Raw genomic sequence first — 20,705 nt, forward strand, 5'->3', positions numbered from 1 at the left:
TCTCCAAGGTTTGATTCCTGTTCTCAAACTCTTTTATTTTCTTTTCAATAATCTTTCTGTATTTTAGTCTACAGTTAGCATCTGAGAGCTGCTCAACTTTTATTCGTTCTAAAACTTTCTTACATGTTATTCTTTTCAATATGAAATTCAATTTTATCCTGCTCAAGACTAAATAGTGATCACTTCCGATTTCAAATCCTCTGTACACTCTGGTATCCTGCACCAGGGAGAAAACATCACTATCAACAATAACATAATCAATGAGACTTTTCTTATTCCTAGCCTCTTCTCTCCATGTGAATCTGTGCACATTTTTATGTTGGAACATGGTGTTAGTAATAACCAGTCCATGTCCTGAGCAGAAATCCAACAGATATTTGCCATTATTATTAGCTTTGCTCTTTTCTCCAAATTTTCCCAAAATATTTTTGTATGTCTCACAATCATTTCCTACTCTGCTATTTAGATTCCCAACAAGGACCAACTTTTCCTTTTTCATTGTGTCAGTTGCTTTTTCTAGAGCGTCAAAAAATTCCTCCACTTCTACCTTAGTAGAACCTTCTGTGGGACCATAGGCACAAATAAGTCTCATTGTCCAGTTCCCCATTCTCATATTTGCCCACCTTACTCTACTTGAGACTGACTGCCATTCAAGAAGATTAGCCTCGTATTTTGGGTTGAATACTATGCCTACTCCTTCTTTTCCTTGATTGTCATTGCCTGAATATAACATTTTGTATTTATTGCTCAGAAAGATCTCACCAGTTTTGGTCTTTTTTGTTTCAGTCATCCCTATTATGTCGATCTGGTACTTATCTAATTCCTCAGCTAGCTCCATTTCTTTGCCATTCAGGCTTCTTACGTTGATAGTACCGATCTTTAACTCTGGTGATGTTGAGTTGGGATTTGTTTTCAGATTTGTTCCAGTAGCTGACTTTTCGCTGTTCGCCCTGGTTCCCTGGCGAAAACAACGGGGGACTTGTTTAACCGGGCGATGCCCCAGCCGGCATGAAATTTTGTCATGTTGTACCATCATTTTTTATTTTGGTTTAACCAATAGGAATACAATATGGTCGGCTAAATCCCAAATTGCCAGCCCATCCTCGTTCGTTCAGTATCAAAGTAGATACCCAACAGGGTGCACCACGAGAAGGTGAGGATTGGACATTAGGTCAGAAGCCCTGGTCGGTTCTCCGCATTCCTTTAAAGGCTATGTGGAGGTCTCCTCTCAGTTATATAGCTTTGACCCTTAAGCACCCCTACAGATTTCCTAAGTTTATTTAATATTAACAATCTCAGTCGGTTTGATATACTTTTGAGTGAACATATATACAACACTCTCTTAGCCCTGTCTCTGGAGGCATAAGCATGTCCTTATCCTTAGGTCTGATCGTCACTGTGTGTGTTGGGTCGGAAACAAGATGGCTTACGAATAGTGAGTCAGCTCTTTTTCTGACACAACACTGCTAAATGAAAAAAGCAGTAATGACAGCACAGTGGTAAAAAACACTGACCAGACATGCAGTCAGGAATACATATCCATACTTGAAATAGAAAAACCATCAAAGGCTTGAAATGTGGAAAGGCAACAGGAGTAGATGAAATTCGACCAAAAATGCTGAAGCATGGTGGTATAAGAGTCTTACAGTGGCTGCACTGCATAGTTCAGAAAGTCTGGACAGAGGGACGAATTCCCAATGATTGGAGTAGAGCTCTCAATAGTACTCATATATAAAAAGGGAAATAAAACTGAATGTGAGAATTACAGAGGTATTTCCCTACTGAGTGTTCCTGGCAAGATATATGCAAGTATACTTGAGAAACGGTTGAGAAGAATTGTGGAAGAAAAGCTTGATGAAGAACAAGCTGGATTCAGGCCAAATAGAGGCTGTCAGGATCAGATCTTCACTTTACGACAAATAGTCGAGAAAGCATGGGAATATAACAAAGATCTGTATTTACGTTTTGTCGATTTGGTGCCAAGAGAGAAGCTATTCAAAATGCTACAGTTATATGGTGTCAATGGGGCATTATATCAAGCAATACTTAGTCTTTATTTGAGTTGTAAGTCAGCAGTTAGAATTGAAGGAAGTACAGGAAGATGGCTTACTGTTAAATCTGGTGCGAGACAAGGATGTACATTATCCCCTCTGTTATTCATTATCTATATGGATCACATTATGAAGGAAAGTGGTATTAAACATGATATCAAAATTGGAGATGTTAATGTCAGCGCTTTGCTTTATGTGAATGATGTTATACTTGTAAATAAATATGCTACAAGATTCTCTGACTAAATTGAATAACCTGCTGTAATAGATATGGTATGAAGGTCAGCAATAAAAAGACAAAGACAATGAAAATAGGCAGAATCATTGAAAATGTCAACTGTGTTGTGAATGGAGAACCTGTGGAACAAGTAAAACATTTCAGCTACTTAGGCACAATTTTTAGTAAAGATGGTAAATTAAATATAGAAATAGACAACAGAATCAGCAAAGCTGGTATGGTAGGAAGTCAATTGAATAAATTCTAATTTATTCAAGTGACTTCCTACCATACCAGCTTTGCTGATTAAGAGAGAAATAAGAGAATAAGAGAGAAATTAGTCGGAACAGTAAATTAGCTGTATACAAGACAGTGTTCAAACCAGTTTTAACTTATGGATCTGAGAGCTGGGTCAGAAGTAAAACACTTGATCAAAGACTAGAGACCACAGATATGAGAGTCCTGAGAAAGATTATAGGCGTGAACAGATGGCATCAATGGCAATATCATATTAAAAATGAGGATATTAGGAAAGAACTTGACATTGTCAGCATCCAGGAATGCGTTAGCAGAGCCAATCTCATGGTATGGTCACTTAAACAGAATGGGCGAAGAAAGATTAGCAAAACAAGTGTTCTCTGCCAGGTTGGCAGCAAAACGACCCAAAGGAAGAACAAGATATAGGTGGATTGATATGGTACAAAGTGCCTTAGATGATAGAAATATAAGATCTGATAATGTTGGAGTCTTGACAAGTAACAGACTGATTTGGAGGAAAATTGTAGATAGGAAGTTAGTAATGATGTAATTTTTTTCATGTAGTACTGTCATATCCTGTACACCCCTTGAGGGTACATGGCAGGAATTTGATGATGATGATTAGTTTATTCATTATATCTTTGTTTTTCATTCTGCCTAGTAATGTATATTCTGCAGTTCTCAGAGATTCATTTTCCACTGATGCAAGCTATTGTTTGTCTTGTTTTTTCTAATGGTACAGGCTTTGTTCCAATAGATCTGTATTGGTCTTGAAAATGTTGTGAATGCTTTCATGGATGAAATTATTGGCATCAGCAAGATTTGGTTGATAGAGAATGATGTAGCTACAGCAATAGAATGTAAAGAAAACTGCATTTTCAGAGAAGATAGAGAAATAGGGAATATTATTAATGGTAGCTGAAGAACTTCGACCAACAAAAATAGAAGTTAAAGAGGATTGTAGATCTGAGGGAAAGGTTCACTTGAGGATCTTGGTGTGAGATAGTGGCCAATAGGACAAAATATATTGCTGTTGTAGCACTGGGAGTCCAGAGAAAGATGCGGATGCATTAGCACAGATTAGTGTAGCCATTATCATGGGAGACTTCAACTATGGGGATACAGACTGGAAGAAGGAAAGGGAACATAAGATGGAAATGGTATTTATACAGTTACTAAGGAATAATTACTTGAAACAGCACTGAAAAGTACGGGACCAGGGGATTTGAGTGTTGGATTTTGAGCATCAGAAGATTTCTCTTTAACTATGGTAGTAACTCTATCTCTGATTACGAAGAGTGACCATGCAGTCTTCATCTGGGAGGCTGCTCAGCATGTAGAATTCTTAGTGAAGAAAGGGACTACAAAGATGATAATTATGACAAATTTATGTGGCAGCATGGAACAATGACATGGCATATGAGGCTATAAGAAAAATGACAATAGTGCATGGGAAGTAGACAGGGATTGATAGAGGAAGTTATCAGTCTGCATACCAGGGTAAGGATAAACTGAGTAGATATATAAAGGAGCTAAAAAAAAAAAAAAAATTGTGGAAGGAATATAAACATAAGGGTGATCAGCATGCTAGTGCAGGAAAAGTAAATCCAAAAGAATTTTTTTTCACTGAATAGCAAGTAAGAGAAAGAATGATCATGGAAGGATAACTTTACTCAGTGCTGATGGTAAAAAAGTGACAGAAGCAGAAGAAATAGTTGCATTACTAAGTAATCGTTTTGCAAGGGTATATCATCGAGGTAGTAACTGCATTTACTGATGTGAGAATTGAAGTAGATGAAATGAAGATATCCAATATCTTGAAAAATATAAATGTGAATACAGCAGTGGGACTGCATGGTATGTCTGCTATGAGGATGTGCAAAGAGAACTGGCAGTACCTCTGCTGAAGTTGTTTAATCTAAGTCTCAGCTCTGGCAAAATTCCAAAAGATTAGAAACAGAATAAGATGGTTCCATTAAATAAAGGTGGCTCCAAGACAGATGTAGCAAATTACAGACCAATAGTATCTTTGGATACTATTGGTCTGTAATATATATATATATATCATCATCATCAAATTCCTGCCATGTACCCTCAAGGGGTGTACAGGATATGATAGTACTACATGAAAAAAATTACATCATTATTAATTTCCTATCTACAATTTTCCTCCAAATTAGTCTGTTACTTGTCAACACTCCAACATTATCAGATCTTATATTTCTATCGTCTAAAGCACTTTGTTCCATATCGATCAAACTATATCTTGGTTTTCCTCTGGGTCGTTTTGCTGCCAACCTGGCAGAGAACACTTGTTTTGCTAATCTTTCCTCGCCCATTCTGTTTAAGTGACCATACCACCTGAGATTAGCTCTGCTAACGCATTCCTGAATGCTGACAATGTCAAGTTCTTTCCTAATATCCTCGTTTTTAATATGATATTGCCATTGATGCCATCTGTTCACACCTATAATCTTTCTCAGGACTCTCATGTCTGCAGTCTCTAGTCTTTGGTCAAGTGTTTTACTTCTGACCCAGCTCTCAGATCCATAAGTTAAAACTGGTTTGAACACTGTCTTGTATACAGCTAATTTAGTGTTCCGACTAATTTCTCTCTTATTCCATATGAATTTATTCAATTGACTTCCCACCATAACAGCTTTGCTGATTCTGTTGTCTATGTCTAATTTACCATCTTCAGTAAAAATCATGCCTAAATAGTTGAAATGTTTTACTTGTTCCACAGATTCTCCATTCAAAACACAGTTGACATTTTCAATGATTCTGACTATTTTCATTGTCTTTGTCTTTTTATTGCTGACCTTCATATCATATCTATTACAACAGCTATTCAATTGAGTCAGAGAATCTTGCAGACTTATAGCAGATTTATTTAGAAGTATAACATCATCCGCATAAAGCAAAGAGCTGACATTAACATCTCCAATTTTGATATCATGTTTAATACCACTTTCCTTCATAATGTGATCCATATAGATAATGAATAACAGAGGGAATAATGTACATCCTTGTCTCACACCAGATTTAACATTAAACCATCTTCCTGTACTTCCTTCAATTCTAACTGCTGACTCACAACTCAAATAAAGACTAAGTATTGCTTGATATAATGCCCCATTGACACCATATAACTGCAGCGTATTGAATAGCTTCTCTATTCGCACCTTGTCATATGTCTTTTCCAGATCGACAAAACTTAAATACAGATCTTTGTTATATTCCCATGCTTTCTTGACTATTTGTTGTAAAGTGAAGATCTGATCCTGACAGCCTCTATTTGGCCTGAATCCAGCTTGTTCTTCACCAAGCTTTTCTTCCACAATTCTTCTCAACCGTTTCTCAAGTATACTTGCATAGATCTTGCCAGGAACACTCAGTAGGGAAATACCTCTGTAATTCTCACATGCAGTTTTATTTCCCTTTTTATAATATGGGTACTATGAGAGCTCTATTCCAATCATCGGGAATTCGTCCCTCTGTCCAGGCTTTCTGAACTATGCAGTGTAGCCACTGTAAGACTATTATACCACCATACTTCAGCATTTCTGGTCGAATATCATCTACTCCTGCTGCCTTTCCACATTTCAAGCCTTTGATGGCTTTTTCTACTTCAAGTATGAATATGTATTTCTGACTGCATGCCTGGTCAGTGTTTTTTACCACTGTGCTGTCATCACTGCTTGTTTCATTTAGCAGATTTTCAAAGTAATTACTCCATAATTCAAGGATATCTTTTTCTCCTGTTTTCATGTCACCTTTATCATCTCTAATTCCTTTTATAATACTCTTTCCTCCATTCTTAAGCTTCTTCAACAACCTCCAGAATATTTTGCCACCTTCTTGATATTTATTTTCTATATTCTTGCCAAAGTCCTCCCATGACTTTTGTTTAGCTAGTTTTACACAGTGTTTAGCATTCTTGCATTTGTCTCTATATTCTCTAAGAGCACAAGCTGACTTATTTGACAGGAACATTTGGTATGCTTTCTTCTTTTCCTTCACTGCCTCTTTAACTTCCTGTGTCTCCCAGGGAGTTCTGATTTTTTTATCCTTACAGACAACCTCACCACATGTCTCTCTGGCAGAATCAATCAATGTTTTCTTCAGAGTTTGCCACTGAATCTCCAAGGTTTGATTCCTGTTCTCAAACTCTTTGAACGGACGAGGATGGGCTGTCAATTTGGGATTTAGCCGACCAAATTGTATTCTTATTGGTTAAACCAAAATATAGAATATATATATATATATATATATATATATATATTTTAAATATGTAAAAGAAACCATCAGCTTTTTCATACATGGGTTATTTTGATTTCAGCTAGGCAAGTTTGTTGCACAGTGATACAGGATGCTAATTTAAAAATTTACTGCACATTATTTAGGCCCTTTGTAAACAATGTGTCTGCACTTTTTTTTGCTTCTATAAATGAAAAAATATGAAAAATTTCTGTACTTATGCTCATAAATTTATTAATATACCACTGTATAAACAAATCACCATGTGCAGGCATATGGAAGATATTCATACTTCCAAAATGTGCATCTTTGGCAAAATGCAAACTCTTGGCCCATGCCTTCAAGCACATTTATTAACAATGATATGAAACATGTGGTTGTGGCATATTTAGAAATTTGTAGCAACATTTAATAAATATGCAATTAAGGGAATAATTGCATATTTTACTTGTAAAAAAGCACTATGCAATTTAAGTGTTGCAGTCTACATAATGAATATTATTTAAATTCTTATGCCACATTTAATTACTTTTCATGAGTAATCCAAAAAATGTTCAAGAAAGCAATTTCTGTTCTTTTCCAAGGTTTCTGGAGACTTAAAGTGAAGCTCATGAAAAAATATCATGTTACTTTTGCTTTATGACATATTTGTATTGTTATGTGATTTATTATTCTATAATTATATCTCACTATCAAGGTCAGCATTTCAGTTTTGCAATTATGCAAATATATTTACCATCATTTCAGAACTCGGTATTTCGCTTCAGTTAAAAAATTCTCACCTGCACTCTGTCTTCGTCATGCTGTGGGATAAATAGTGGAAGATAGGCAGAAAAAGTGTAGATGAAAGAGAGTGAGTTTTCCCAGTTGATAGCAATCACTATGCTTGTACAGAAGTAAATTTGATCATGTCTACTCCACTTTCCAAATGCAGCATTAGTGAACAAGATACTGTCATAAATAATTATCAGTAGTCAAACACTCTGATTTACAGAATTTAAAATAATATAATGAAAGTTTACATTAAAGAAAAGTGAACAGGTAGAAAGGTTCAAAATGAAAACTGTTTTTTTGCAGTAAATGAAGAGAACAGCTGTTAGAAGGTGTTCATTAGCATCATAACAGTGCCTGATTTCATTCAGCTAATGCAACATTAAAAAGTTAAAACAAAAAATTGATTTGAAATTCATTCTCATTCATTCTACCCAAATCTCAACAAGTATGGTTGCATCAATTTACCCAAAATCTGGGAGAAATCATTTTAAGGTATATCCTTTCTCTCTGTATTCAACAATAGATGGTCAATTAAGACTTTAGCTCTCTGTTGTCAGTTACAATTTTAAACTATTCCCACTATCAACTGATTGTTGCTGTTGGTGTACTGTGACAAACTGTTTTGATCTGAAGATGCTAGGTAGAAAACCAGTGAAATATTAGCAACTAGATAAATAAATATATTATTTATTTTCTTATTTAGTGTCTTGTGTTATGAATTAAACCATAATAAAAATTCAACATGAAATTTGTAAATTATTTTTAATCAGAATAAATTTTTAAACTTTTTAATTTATGAAATCATAACACACTTTAGGCACTAAATACAGTCAACCCTCACAATAGCAAACACCATTATAATAAATTTGATCAATACAACAAATTACTGAAAAGTCTAGACCAAAGTCCCAAAGCAGAATGCCATGCTAAAAAAATTCACAGGTAAGCTATCCACGAGTTTGCTGTACAGAGAGTCAACTGTATTAATGTAAAATATAATAAATAAAAATAACATTGCTATACTATAACTTAAAGGTCACTTACAAGATGCATAGTTGAATAATACTTCCAGTGAACAATAATAAGCAATAATAAATAAATAGTATCTGCCAAAGTAAATCCAAAAAAAAAAAAAATGAAATTCTCTGAGCACAGTCAGAGATGTTCATTGCAGGAAAGGAAAACCCACCCAATACTTTTTTTTCTGATGATACAGCATATAGGCACCTTTATTAACAATGATATGAAACATATGGTTGTGGTACATTAGAAATTTGATTTATAATAATGTGTACCTGGTCTGCAAATAAGCTTAGTTATTTAATGAAATTTACATTTTTCACTATGTCTGTGGTTAAGATTTTTGTTATACAACTTTTTATATCTGCCATATAAATTTTTATTAAAGCTAATCTTATATATTTTACTTAATCACTGTCATATACTTAATTTGCTGTTCTTATTCCAAAAACATTATTGCACATCAAAGTAAAAATATCAATAACTAATTTTTGTGTGTGTTCTTTTCACACCCTTTAAATTTTCTGTTTCACACTCTATTAACTGTATTAATACAGTTTTTCCTGCTAACGTAGAATGAGTATCAGTACCTACTATTTTACAAAAAAGCATTGAACTCATCCATGACATAACTACCTTATTTGATGTATCATACTTGTGAGTCGGCTGACACACTGCTTTAGCTGACTGAGGAAAGCTGAGTTGTTTTCATGTAAAACATCAAGATTTTTTTTTAAATTTGTAGTGTCTTCTGTGTTGTCTTCCAGTTCATCTAACAAAATTAGACCATACTGAGATCATTTTCATTAGGTTGAAATTTCTCAGTCTGAAGTGTTCATAGATGTGTGGTGTTTATAGTTTTTATTTTTTTAGAAATGATCTGAATATTTAAAATTCAAATGGCATCATTTCTAGAAAGAATATACATACATTTATGATACTGTTTTTTTCAAAACGCCAATTAAAATCCAGAATGTTTTCAAATTAAAAAAAAAAAAAATGCATACACAAGTAACATATAAATATTTATAAAGGAAAGGAAAAACTGTATTTACCTATACCAGTCATATCCCATCAATTGCAAAATTTTGCTGAGGGCCAAAAAATGGTCAATTTGTTCTTTGCCAACCTACACTAAAAAATAAAACATAAATAAATGAAAAATAAAAAACAAATTCTGCCTAAACAGTAAGATCAAAATGCAGACACTTCAATGATATGCAGAATTATCCTTAGAGTTATCCATTAGAAGAAAATCAAACTTTTTAAATAACAATATAGATCCTATCCAGAATTTAAATCTAGACTTGTAAATTATGTCAATGTTAATTTGAATACTGAGACTGTGCATATTTATAAAGTGAATTTAGAAAATCTTGAATGGTTTGATTTTTCACGATAGGATTATTTTGTCTTGTTATGGCCTTTTAAGTTGAAACAATGAGGGGAATGCATATCTTTTTTAGATATTTTTTAACACAGAGATAGTATATCCAATCCATCTAGCAATAAAGTTAGATAATTAATAAAGGAAGAACCATACGGCTTTGTTTTGGTGACATAAATTATATAGAAATAGTGGATATTAAGATCGAACATTATTTCAAAGCCAAATGTATGTAGAAACTATGAAAGCTTCATAATTTTGATCAGAGAGCTTATGAGAATACAATCCTCGACACCAGAGTTGCTTTAGCTTGCACTACTTGAAAGAACATGACTGCTGCCCAAGTGTCCATATATTTGTCATTTATTAGTGGTTTGGACAAAGGTTTCACTGGCCTGACAGCTGTTTCAAACTGGTTGGTTCTCTTTAGAGACAAGACAGAAACCTTAAGAGAGCAAAAGCTCTCATTCAATACTAAAGCAATCAAATGTCAAAGAGTTGTATTTTTCATAAGTGAACTCTTCAAGGACATCGAAAATTTACTTATGTATAATAAAAGTAAATATATGGGTGTTTAGGCAGCAGTTGTATTCTTTTAAGTAGTGCAAGCTAAGAAAACTCCAATGCTGAGGACTGTATTCCCATAAGCTCTCTGGTCAAATTTTCAAAACTTTCATAGTTTCTACATACATTTGGCTTTGAAATAATGTTGGATCTTTAATATCCACTATTTCTATATTATAAAGTTAGGACTGAAAACAGTGCCCATCATATTCCACTACATTCTAAAGTCATGCATTATGGTATAGTGTCAGTTAGAATGTTCATTGACTAAAGATACTCCTAATTATCTTAAATTGATCAATTTACTGTTTTAGCAAAGTTGTTTGAAATTAACTCAGAAACAGCTAAAGCCATGGAAAAAAAGGATATTATGCATGCAAATTGCGTGCGTGAGTGAGTGAGTGAGTGAGTGCATTCTGACTAGTTTGACTATTATCATGTGAAAAGAAAAACCTGGATTTCTAGGATAAAGTAAAGAGATGTAAATAAGATGGAATTATGATCTATAGTTAACTCAAAAGCAACTAAGGTAACGAGGAGGATATTATGCAGGAAGAAAAATCTGGATATTTATAAGTTTATTTATTATTATCATGTGAGTGCAACATTACTATAAGTAATAGTGCATGTGACAATATACATTTCAGGAACAAGTATTTAATTTGAAATTGTGCATTTATAAGTAATGGAATGAGGGCTCACCACATAGTACATTTTATCAAAGTTATACCTCTTCTTTCTATCAACAGCAGCAGCAATATCTCTGAAAATAATATGGAGAAATATTAATAATAACATAGAATAAAATATATAATTATGATAAAAACAGTTTTGTTTATTATTACTTATTATATGTGATTGCATATATTTGAATACTAATGGTGATGATAATGATGATTTATGGTTTTAATGGTGCAAGGGCAGCAAAGGTCATACTGCATTATATCAAAGGTTACAGCAGTAGACAAGGTAAGACAATCACAAACATTTATGCCTGTGGCAGGATTGTTGGAGAGTGGGTACACTGTCCAATATTGAATGGTTGTGCTCTCCAACATTTAAGAGAGTGGGTATGCTTACCACTTGGCCAATCAGGCCAGAGAATACTAATTGATCATCATCATTATCATCAAATTCCTGCCATGTACCCTCAAGGGGTGTACATGATATGACAGTACTACATGAAAAAATTACATCATTACTAACTTCCTATCTACAATTTTCCTCCAAATCAGACTGTTACTTGTCAAGAATTGTTACATTATCAGATCTTATATTTCTATCGTCTAAGGCACTTTGTACCGTATCAATCCACCTATATCTTGGTCTTCCTCTGGGTTGTTTTCCTGCCAACCTGGCAGAGAAACTTGTTTTGCTAATCTTTCTTCTCCCATTCTATTTAAGTGACCATACCACCTGAGATTAGCTCTACTAATGCATTCCTGGATGCTGACAATGTCAAGTTCTTTCCTAATATCCTCATTTTTAATATGATATTGCCATTGATGCATCTGTTCACGCCTCTAATCTTTCTCAGGACTCTCATATCTGCGGTCTCTAGTCTTTGGTCAAGTGTTTTACTTCTGACCCAGCTCTCAGATCCATAAGTTAAAACTGGTTTGAACACTGTCTTGTATACAGCTAATTTAGTGTTCCGACTAATTTCTCTCTTATTCCATATGAATTTATTCAATTGACTTCCCACCATACCAGCTTTGCTGATTCTGTTGTCAATTTCTATATTTAATTTACCATCATCAGTAAAAATTGTGCCTAAGTAGCTGAAATGTTTTACTTGTTCCACAGGTTCTCCATTCATTTTCAATGATTCTGCCTATTTTCATTGTCTTTGACTTTTTATTGCTGACCTTCATACCATATCTATTACAACAGCTATTCAATTTAGTAAGAGAATCTTGCAGACTTGTAGCGGATTTATTTAGACGTATAACATCATCCGCATACAGCAAAGAGCTGACATTAACATCTCCAATTTTGATATCAGGTTTAACACCACTTTCCTTCATAATGTGATCCATATAGATAATGAATAACAGAGGGGATAATGTACATCCTTGTCTCACAGTTGAGACAAGGATGTACATTAAAGTAAAGGTGTTGGACAGTAAAGGTGTTGGACAGTAAAGGTGTTGGAGAAGTTTGTTAGTGACAGAATTCAGAAAGGTAGAAAAGAATACGATGCTCTGTGGAGAACCATGGCTTTATGAAAGGTAGGTTGTGCCTTAAAGATTTAACATTAAACCATCTTCCTGTACTTCCTTCAATTCTAACTGCTGACTTACAACTCAAATAAAGACTAAGTATTGCTTGATATAATGCCCCTTTGACACTATATAACTGCAGCGTATTGAATAGCTTCTCTCTTGGCACCTTGTCATATGCCTTTTCCAGATCGACAAAACTTAAATACAGATCTTTGTTATATTCCCATGATTTCTCCACTATTTGTCGTAAATTGAAGATCTGATCCTGACAGCCTCTATTTGGCCTGAATCCAGCTTGTTCTTCACCAAGCTTTTCTTCCACAATTCTTCTCAACCGTTTCTCAAGTATACTTGCATAGATCTTGCCAGGAACACTCAGTAGGGAAATACCTCTGTAATTCTCACATTCAGTTTTATTTCCCTTTTTATATATGGGTACTCTGAGAGCTCTACTCCAATCATCGGGAATTCGTCCCTCTGTCCAGGCTTTCTGAACTATGCAGTGCAGCCACTGTAAGACTCTTATACCACCATACTTCAGCATTTCTGGTCGAATATCATCTACTCCTGCTGCCTTTCCACATTTCAAGCCTTTGATGGCTTTTTCTACTTCAAGTATGGATATGTATTCCTGACTGCATGCCTGGTCAGTGTTTTTTATCACTGTGCTGTCATTACTGCTTGTTTCATTTAGCAGTTTTTCAAATTAATTACTCCATACTTCAAGGATATCTTTTTCTCCTGTTTTCATTTCACCTTTACCATCTCTAACTCCTTTTACAGCACTCTTTCCTCCATTCCTAAACTTCTTCAACAACCTCCAGAATATTTTGCCACCTTCTGGATATTTATTTTCTATATTCTTGCCAAAGTCCTCCCATGACTTTTGTTTAGCTAGTTTTACACACTGTTTAGCATTTTAGGCATTTGTCTCTGTATTCTCTAAGAGCACAAGCTGGCTTATTTGCCAGGAACTTTTGATATGCTTTCTTCTTTTCTTTCACTGCCTCTTTAACTTCCTGTGTCCACCATGCAGTTCTAATTTTTCTATCCTTGCAGACAACTTCACCACATGCCTCTCTGGCAGAATCAATCAATGTTTTCTTCAGAGTTTGCCACCGAATCTCCAAGGTTTGATTCCTGTTCTCAAACTCTTTTATTTTCTTTTCAATAATCTTTCTGTATTTTCGTCTACAGTTAGCATCTGAGAGCTGCTCAACTTTTATTCGCTCTAAAACTTTCTTACATGTTATTCTTTTCAATATGAAATTCAATTTTATCCTGCTCAAGACTAAATAGTGATCACTTCCAATTTCAAATCCTCTGTACACTCTGGTATCCTGCACCAGGGAGAAAACATCACTATCAACAATAACATAGTCAATGAGAGTTTTCTTATGACTAGCCTCTTCTCTCCATGTGAATTTGTGCACATTTTTATGTTGGAACATGGTGTTAGTAATAACCAGTCCATGTCCTGAGCAGAAATCCAACAGATATTTGCCATTATTATTAGCTTTGCTCTTTTCTCCAAATTTTCCCAAAATATTTTTGTATGTCTCACAATCATTTCCTACTCTGCTATTTAGATTCCCAACAAGGACCAACTTTTCCTTTTTCATTGTGTCAGTTGCTTTTTCTAGAGCGTCAAAAAATTCCTCCACTTCTACCTTAGTAGAACCTTCTGTGAGACTATAGGCACAAATAAGTCTCATTGTCCAGTTCCCCATTCTCATATTTGCCCACATTACTCTACTTGAGACTGACTGCCATTCAAGAAGATTAGCCTTGTATTTTGTGTTGAATACTATGGCTACTCCTTCTTTTCCTTGATTGTCATTGCCTGAATATAACATTTTGTATTTATTGCTCAGAAAGATCTCACCAGTTTTTGTCTTTTTTGTTTCAGTCACCCCTATTATGTCGATATGGTACTTATCTAATTCCTCAGCTAGCTCCATTTCTTTGCCATTCAGGCTTCTTACGTTGATAGTACCGATTTTTAACTCTGGTGATGTTGAGTTGGGGTTTGTTTTCAGATTTGTTCCAGTAGCTGACTTTTCGCTGTTCGCCCCATTTCCTGGCGAAAACAATGGGGGCCTTGTTTAACCGGGCGACGCCCCAGCCGGCATGAAATTTTGTCATGTTGTACCATCATTTTTTATTTTGGTTTAACCAATAAGAATACAATTTGGTCAGCTAAATCCCAAATTGCCAGCCCATCCTCGTTCGTTCAGTATCAAAGTAGATACCCAACAGGGTGCACCACGAGAAGATGAGGATTGGACATTAGGTCAGAAGCCCTGGTCGGTTCTCCGCATTCCTTTAAAGTCTATGTGGAGGTCTCCTCTCAATTATACAGCTTTGACCCTTAAGCACCCCTCTAATTGATAAGTATTGTAATTATGTTATCAATAAAATTATATTTATCTTCAAATAAAACTGAGATTTATTGTCAAAATACTATAGCTAACTACAGATAAATGAGAGCACATGGAAATATTTCTTCTTGCTTAATGATAAATGGAAATGACTGATTTACAGCTATATACTTTTGTTAGCATTACAAATAAGCTGTGAATTGCACATTACATACTGTAAGAAAGACTTGTTTGTATAAGGAAAATTAAATTATTCTTTACTACTCTTCCATATTCCCTCTCCACTTCAAGTAAGTTGTATCAAATAATTTTACAGAGATCATGAACCATTGTCTAAGATCTTCTAAGTAAGGCAACTGTTTCAGGTTAGTTAGACATCACATGTTCACTGGACATATGGTAACTCCAATGCTCAGTGATGCGCTACACCAGGCCTCGCCATGTAGTTCTGTTGTATGCTTTTCTGAAGGCTTCAACTCTTTGAAGATCAGTCACTCCACACACCATCCATCCATCTCATTGATGGTCTATCCCTTCCTCTTTTTACAGGAACTTTACCTTCTATTACTGTTCTGAAAAGTGCTCCTTCCATCTTTCAATGTGTCCAAAATATTTTAACTTTCTTCTGTCAATATCCTTGAGAAGCCTTAAAGTTCTACTGATCTTTCCAAATACCCATTCATTTGTACACCTTTCAATATATGATATCCTCAACAGCCTTCTGTAACATCACATCTCAAAAGCAGTTATTCTTTTCTTATTTGACTTCTTTAGGTTCCAAGTCTCACATCCATAAGTTACTGTTGTAAAAAACAAGTGCATCCAGAATCCTCAATTTTGTTCCCATGGAGATAGATCCATCCTTCAGATTTTAGACAAGTCTCTGACTGTTGTTTTAGTCATTCCTAATCTTCTTCTGACATCTGCTGAACAGCAATTTTTCACATTAATAATGGATCCCAGGTGCTCAAACTTGCTGACTTACTCAATTCTTTCTCCATTAAGGTACACTTGCTTCTCAAAAGCTTACTTGTTTATATTTCCTTTGAGAACCATAATTTTTGTCTTGCTAGGATTGAGTTGAAGTCCTCTGTTATTATTACGGATCTTGTTAACTTTATCAAGAATTTGTCCTAGTTCTTCCTTGTCATTACAGAGAAGTACGGTATCATCAGCATACCTCAGATTATTGATCAATCTACCACCTATCCTAATTCCTGTCTTGAATTTATCCAATGCTTCATGCATGATGTCCTCCATATATATACTAAACAAGTGAGGAGAAAATAAACATCCTTGCCTAACTCCTTTTCCAACTTGAAGCCAGTCAGTCAATCCAACACCTGTTCTTACCGTGGCTTCTTGCTCCCTGTACAAGTTGGCTATCAACCTGATAGGGTGTTGAGGAAAACCCATTCTTTTCATTACTTCCCACAGTTTCACATGCTGAACACAGTCAAAAGCTTTAGAGTACTCTAAGAAACACATTACAGAGGGAGTCTGAATTCTTTATATTTTTCTATGATCTGTCTAAGGCAAAGGATCTGATCTCTGGTGCCCTTATCTTTCCTAAAATCTGCTTGTTCCTTGGGTATTTTTGCCTCAACCCTATTTAGCATGATCTTCAATAAAATTTTGCTTGCATGAGATATTAAACTAATAGTTCTATAGTTCTTGCAAGCATTCATATCTCCTTATGTATGAAAACTGACTTCTTCCAGTCTCTAGGCCATGTTCCTGTCTCCCATATCCTTGTAATCAACCTATGAAACACTCTTATCCCCCCGATCCCCTGTGGCCTTAATTAACTCTGCTGGGATTCGATCTGCAACTGGGGCTTTATTACTGTTAAGCTGTTTAACTACTCTTTCAACTTCATGTCTAAGTGGAAGAGGTTCCAAATCTGAATTTTCCTGGTGAGAGGGCTCCTCCTCCAAATTTTTTTTATCCACTCTATTGTACAGTTCCTCACAGTATTTTTTTCCATCTGTTTTTGATTTCCAATTCTTCTGTTAGTAATGCTCCATTCCTGTCTTTGATGACATTCAAAGACATCATTATCATTACATGACACCTCCAAGGAGTCCAAAGACTCATTGAGGGAGTAGATAAAGGGTATATCATGAATATGATATTACGAAAATGTGCAAAGGAATTGGCATTCCTGACTAGGCTATTTAACTTAAGTCTCAACTCTGGTAAAGTTCCAAAGGAGTGGAAGGAGGCAAAATCGTTTCACTGCATAATAGAAACTCCAAGATTATAGTCCAATCAGTATCTTGGGTGTGGTGGTAAAGGTGTTGGAGAAGTTTGTTAGTGACAGAATTCAGAAAGGTAGAAAAGAATACGATGCTCTGTGGAGAACCATGGCTTTATGAAAGGTAGGTTGTGCCTTGGTAATTTACTCACTTTTTTTTATGGTAGAGTGACAATTGAGTTGGATTTCTGGGGGATCCAAGATGATGAATTAGCTGTGGTATGCTCCCTACAATGATAAATTTGAAGGTTTGTGGATTGCATAAGTTGGTTAATATGCAGAGAAGAGGAGATATGTTAGAAACATTTAAGTTACCAGAAGAATTTTATAGGATTAATACAAGTGAAAATTTTCAGCACTTGGCTTTGTGTGTGGGTGAGGAAATAAGGGATCATTCCTGAAAATTGGGTAATGAGAGTGTTAACAAGGATAGAAGAACTAGATTTTCTTTTTGGTGAGGGATGAATGGGCTGCTAGAGTCTATTGTGAGTGCCATGCTTTTTCAATGAATGAATTACAAGGAGAGAGTATGATGGATTGTATGGATAGTGTGGGTCTCCTGCAATGAGTCTTCAGAAGCTCTGTGGAGGTTCTCATGAAATAATAAATGTGAAATAAACTCTGTGGAGGTTCTCGTAAAATAATAAGAATGTTATAGTTAAAATAATAAGAACTAAACAGAGTGCTGAGAGATAAATAAATTATATTTGCAATGCTGGCCTGGTTGGCTGAGTGGTTAGCGTATCCACTCTCCAGCCAAAGGCTGTGGGTTTGAATCCCACCATGGACATGGATGTTTGTGATTGTCTGTGAAAAATACTAGTGGTGGTGGTGGTGGGGATAAGGGAATAGATGGCATTGGTGTAGATGATGCGGTTCTCTGTAATTGGTGGATTGAGTAGTGGCTATGTGCTTTGCAACCATATGGTCTTGAGAAGGAGTGTCCTAGGTTCAATTCCCATCAAAAACGTGAGGAGCTTAAGGATCTTCCTCAGCCAAAGCCATGTTAGCCAGTCTTGGGCGTGGACAGCAAGGTTTTTCCACCAGTTTATCTGCGATTTTTTATCCCACAAGCAGGCAAACTGGACCAATGAACACACACAGCTATAGTCATAAAATATACTACAGCAAGGAAGGCAACGGGAAGCCACCTTGTTCATAATCATCTCCCTAGTATGGTAGCATATAGCTACCCCCCACCAGCTGCATGGCTGAAGGAATAGGATATACCCTCTAATCCAGTGGCCATATATGCATTGAGATTATGCAATATCCTTTGTTTTTTATGTGTACACCACCCACAGAAGGCTGCAAACTTATAGTACATCAATACAGTTGATGAGCTAAGGAATTTTTTAATAATCATTATTATTTTTATTTTTCTTCTTTAGAAATGGAAAATCACCTGGAGAAGATAAGTTAGATTCAGAATTATATAAATATGCAGGAATGAGGTTTAAAAAAAGACTCTTATTATTTTTAAATAAAATCTATTCAATAAGTAACCCACCAAAGAATGGAAAAAAGCAAGTGGGAAAGTGGTCTCCCACCAGGCAATGAAATTCATCTCCCACCTGCAAGTTCAAAGATTTTGAACTAGCAGCCTGTTGGTTCGAGTAGGTAGGTTAATCAACCAGGTCAGTAAGTACTTTCAATTCATCAACTAGTCCCACATTGGTTTCTTGTCACCAGTAGCTTTTTGCTTAGATGACAGACCCTAGCAAAGTGGCCACCCAGTAACTCAACTATTTTATCTGCTTCTGTCACCTTGCTCTTTCATCGGTATCCATTAGTTATTATTCCTTTATCTTACCACATAGTGAAAGACTCTGGGATTTAGCATCATCTGGTCGGTTAATTTCATCTCATGATCTGGTCACCTTTCTTGCCCATGCCTTGTACTGCGTGTGATCTTTCTTCTTATACATCCTCCACACTGTCTTTTTTTTTGCAGCTCCTTCTTACACATCCATCTAACTCCCATTTTATGTCCAAAAAATACCAGTTGCAATTCAAAGACAATTTCTTCTTAACATAATAGCTCAATGTTCAAAAACAATTCCATATCACTACTCTAAATATCTATTCATTTATTTTTCTCTTATACATGCTTTTTATGAAAATCTGAGTTGGATATCAAAAGTTTCCAAATAGTACATTTTGAATATGGCTTAATAAAAAAAGTATCACTGATGCACATAAATCAATTCTTTTTACTTACCTAGTCAAGTACAGTGAAGATCCATCATTTTTAGCTAAAACAAGAGTTCTAGCTTGCTTGTCTGTCAACTGTATGTCCAGTTCAAAGGCACCATCTCTACAATAAAATAAAATAAATCACATCACACACATACACAGAGTAAATCCTTACTATATGCGGATTTTTTATTTACATTTTGCTTACTCATGGAATGCTCTATAACACATGATATAAAAATGAAAGAATGGAAAAGGCATTGAATGCATTGGACAAAGATCAGACACAAAAAAATCCATTAAATTCCCTTATCATACATAAAAAGGCAAAAAACTTGTATCAATACTTCCAGTGAGGGCACAAGTTTTTTACCAGCAAAGGCTGGTTCGAAAATGAAAAACATTTAACCTCAACTATGTGAAATCTGTAGGTGAACCTGCATCAGTAGATTTCATGGCTGTAAAAAAATTTTTTTTGACAAATTAAGAGAGTTCATTATGTATAAAGTATACCTGAATAAGTGCCTAATGTGGATGAAAGTAGCTGGTTTTGGAAGAGAGCTTTCCAGAATTTATTTAGTAAAAAAAGTGAAAATCTGCTACTGGATTGAAGGCTGGCTGCCAAACAAAGATTTACTTATTTTATGTAAATGCTAGTGGCTACACCATCAAACCAACAGCCATGTAAAGGGTAATATCCTACTTTTTATTTAAATAGAGGATTTAAAAAAAAATAAGACCTAATTAAAAAATAAAATATGGGCCTATAGGGGCATACCAATCTTTTCAAATTGTTTTGTTAATTGTGACCAATTTTGTGGTAATAGTATATAACAATAAGAGGATAGGTTATGCAGGTATTATAAAAATATCTAAAGAGTTCTCAGGCATAATGCCAAGTAACCAGCAATTTGTGACAGAGTAACATATTTTATGATAAAGAGCCAAGGGGCTATTTTTTCCTGGCGGCATAAATTAAGTTAAGGGGATAATAAATCCCTCATTATTTTAAAGCCGGATACGAAATCATATCCGGCTTTAAAATAATGAGAGATTTATTATTCTTTGGATAAGAAATTGTATCTGGCTTTAAAATAATGAGGGATTTATTATCC

General features: G+C 35.1%; 1 protein-coding gene across 1 annotated transcript in view; it reads right to left on the reverse strand.

The window, feature by feature from the left end:
• The window catches only part of ArgRS-m (arginyl-tRNA synthetase, mitochondrial), a 156,374-nt gene that overhangs the window by 55,179 nt on the left and 80,490 nt on the right, over positions 1–20,705 (reverse strand). The window contains exons 11-13 of the mRNA XM_090409394.1: positions 19,616–19,711; positions 11,234–11,294; positions 9,636–9,709 (exon numbers count right to left, since the gene is read on the reverse strand). Coding sequence (XP_090265520.1) covers positions 9,636–9,709; positions 11,234–11,294; positions 19,616–19,711 — 231 coding nt within the window. The remainder of the gene's footprint in view (positions 1–9,635; positions 9,710–11,233; positions 11,295–19,615; positions 19,712–20,705) is intronic.

This window comes from Typopeltis vanoorti, chromosome 19, assembly GCF_054136105.1.
Source record: "Typopeltis vanoorti isolate ZY-2024b chromosome 19, IOZ_Tvanoo_1.0, whole genome shotgun sequence".
Classification (NCBI taxonomy): Eukaryota; Metazoa; Arthropoda; class Arachnida; order Uropygi; family Thelyphonidae; genus Typopeltis; species Typopeltis vanoorti.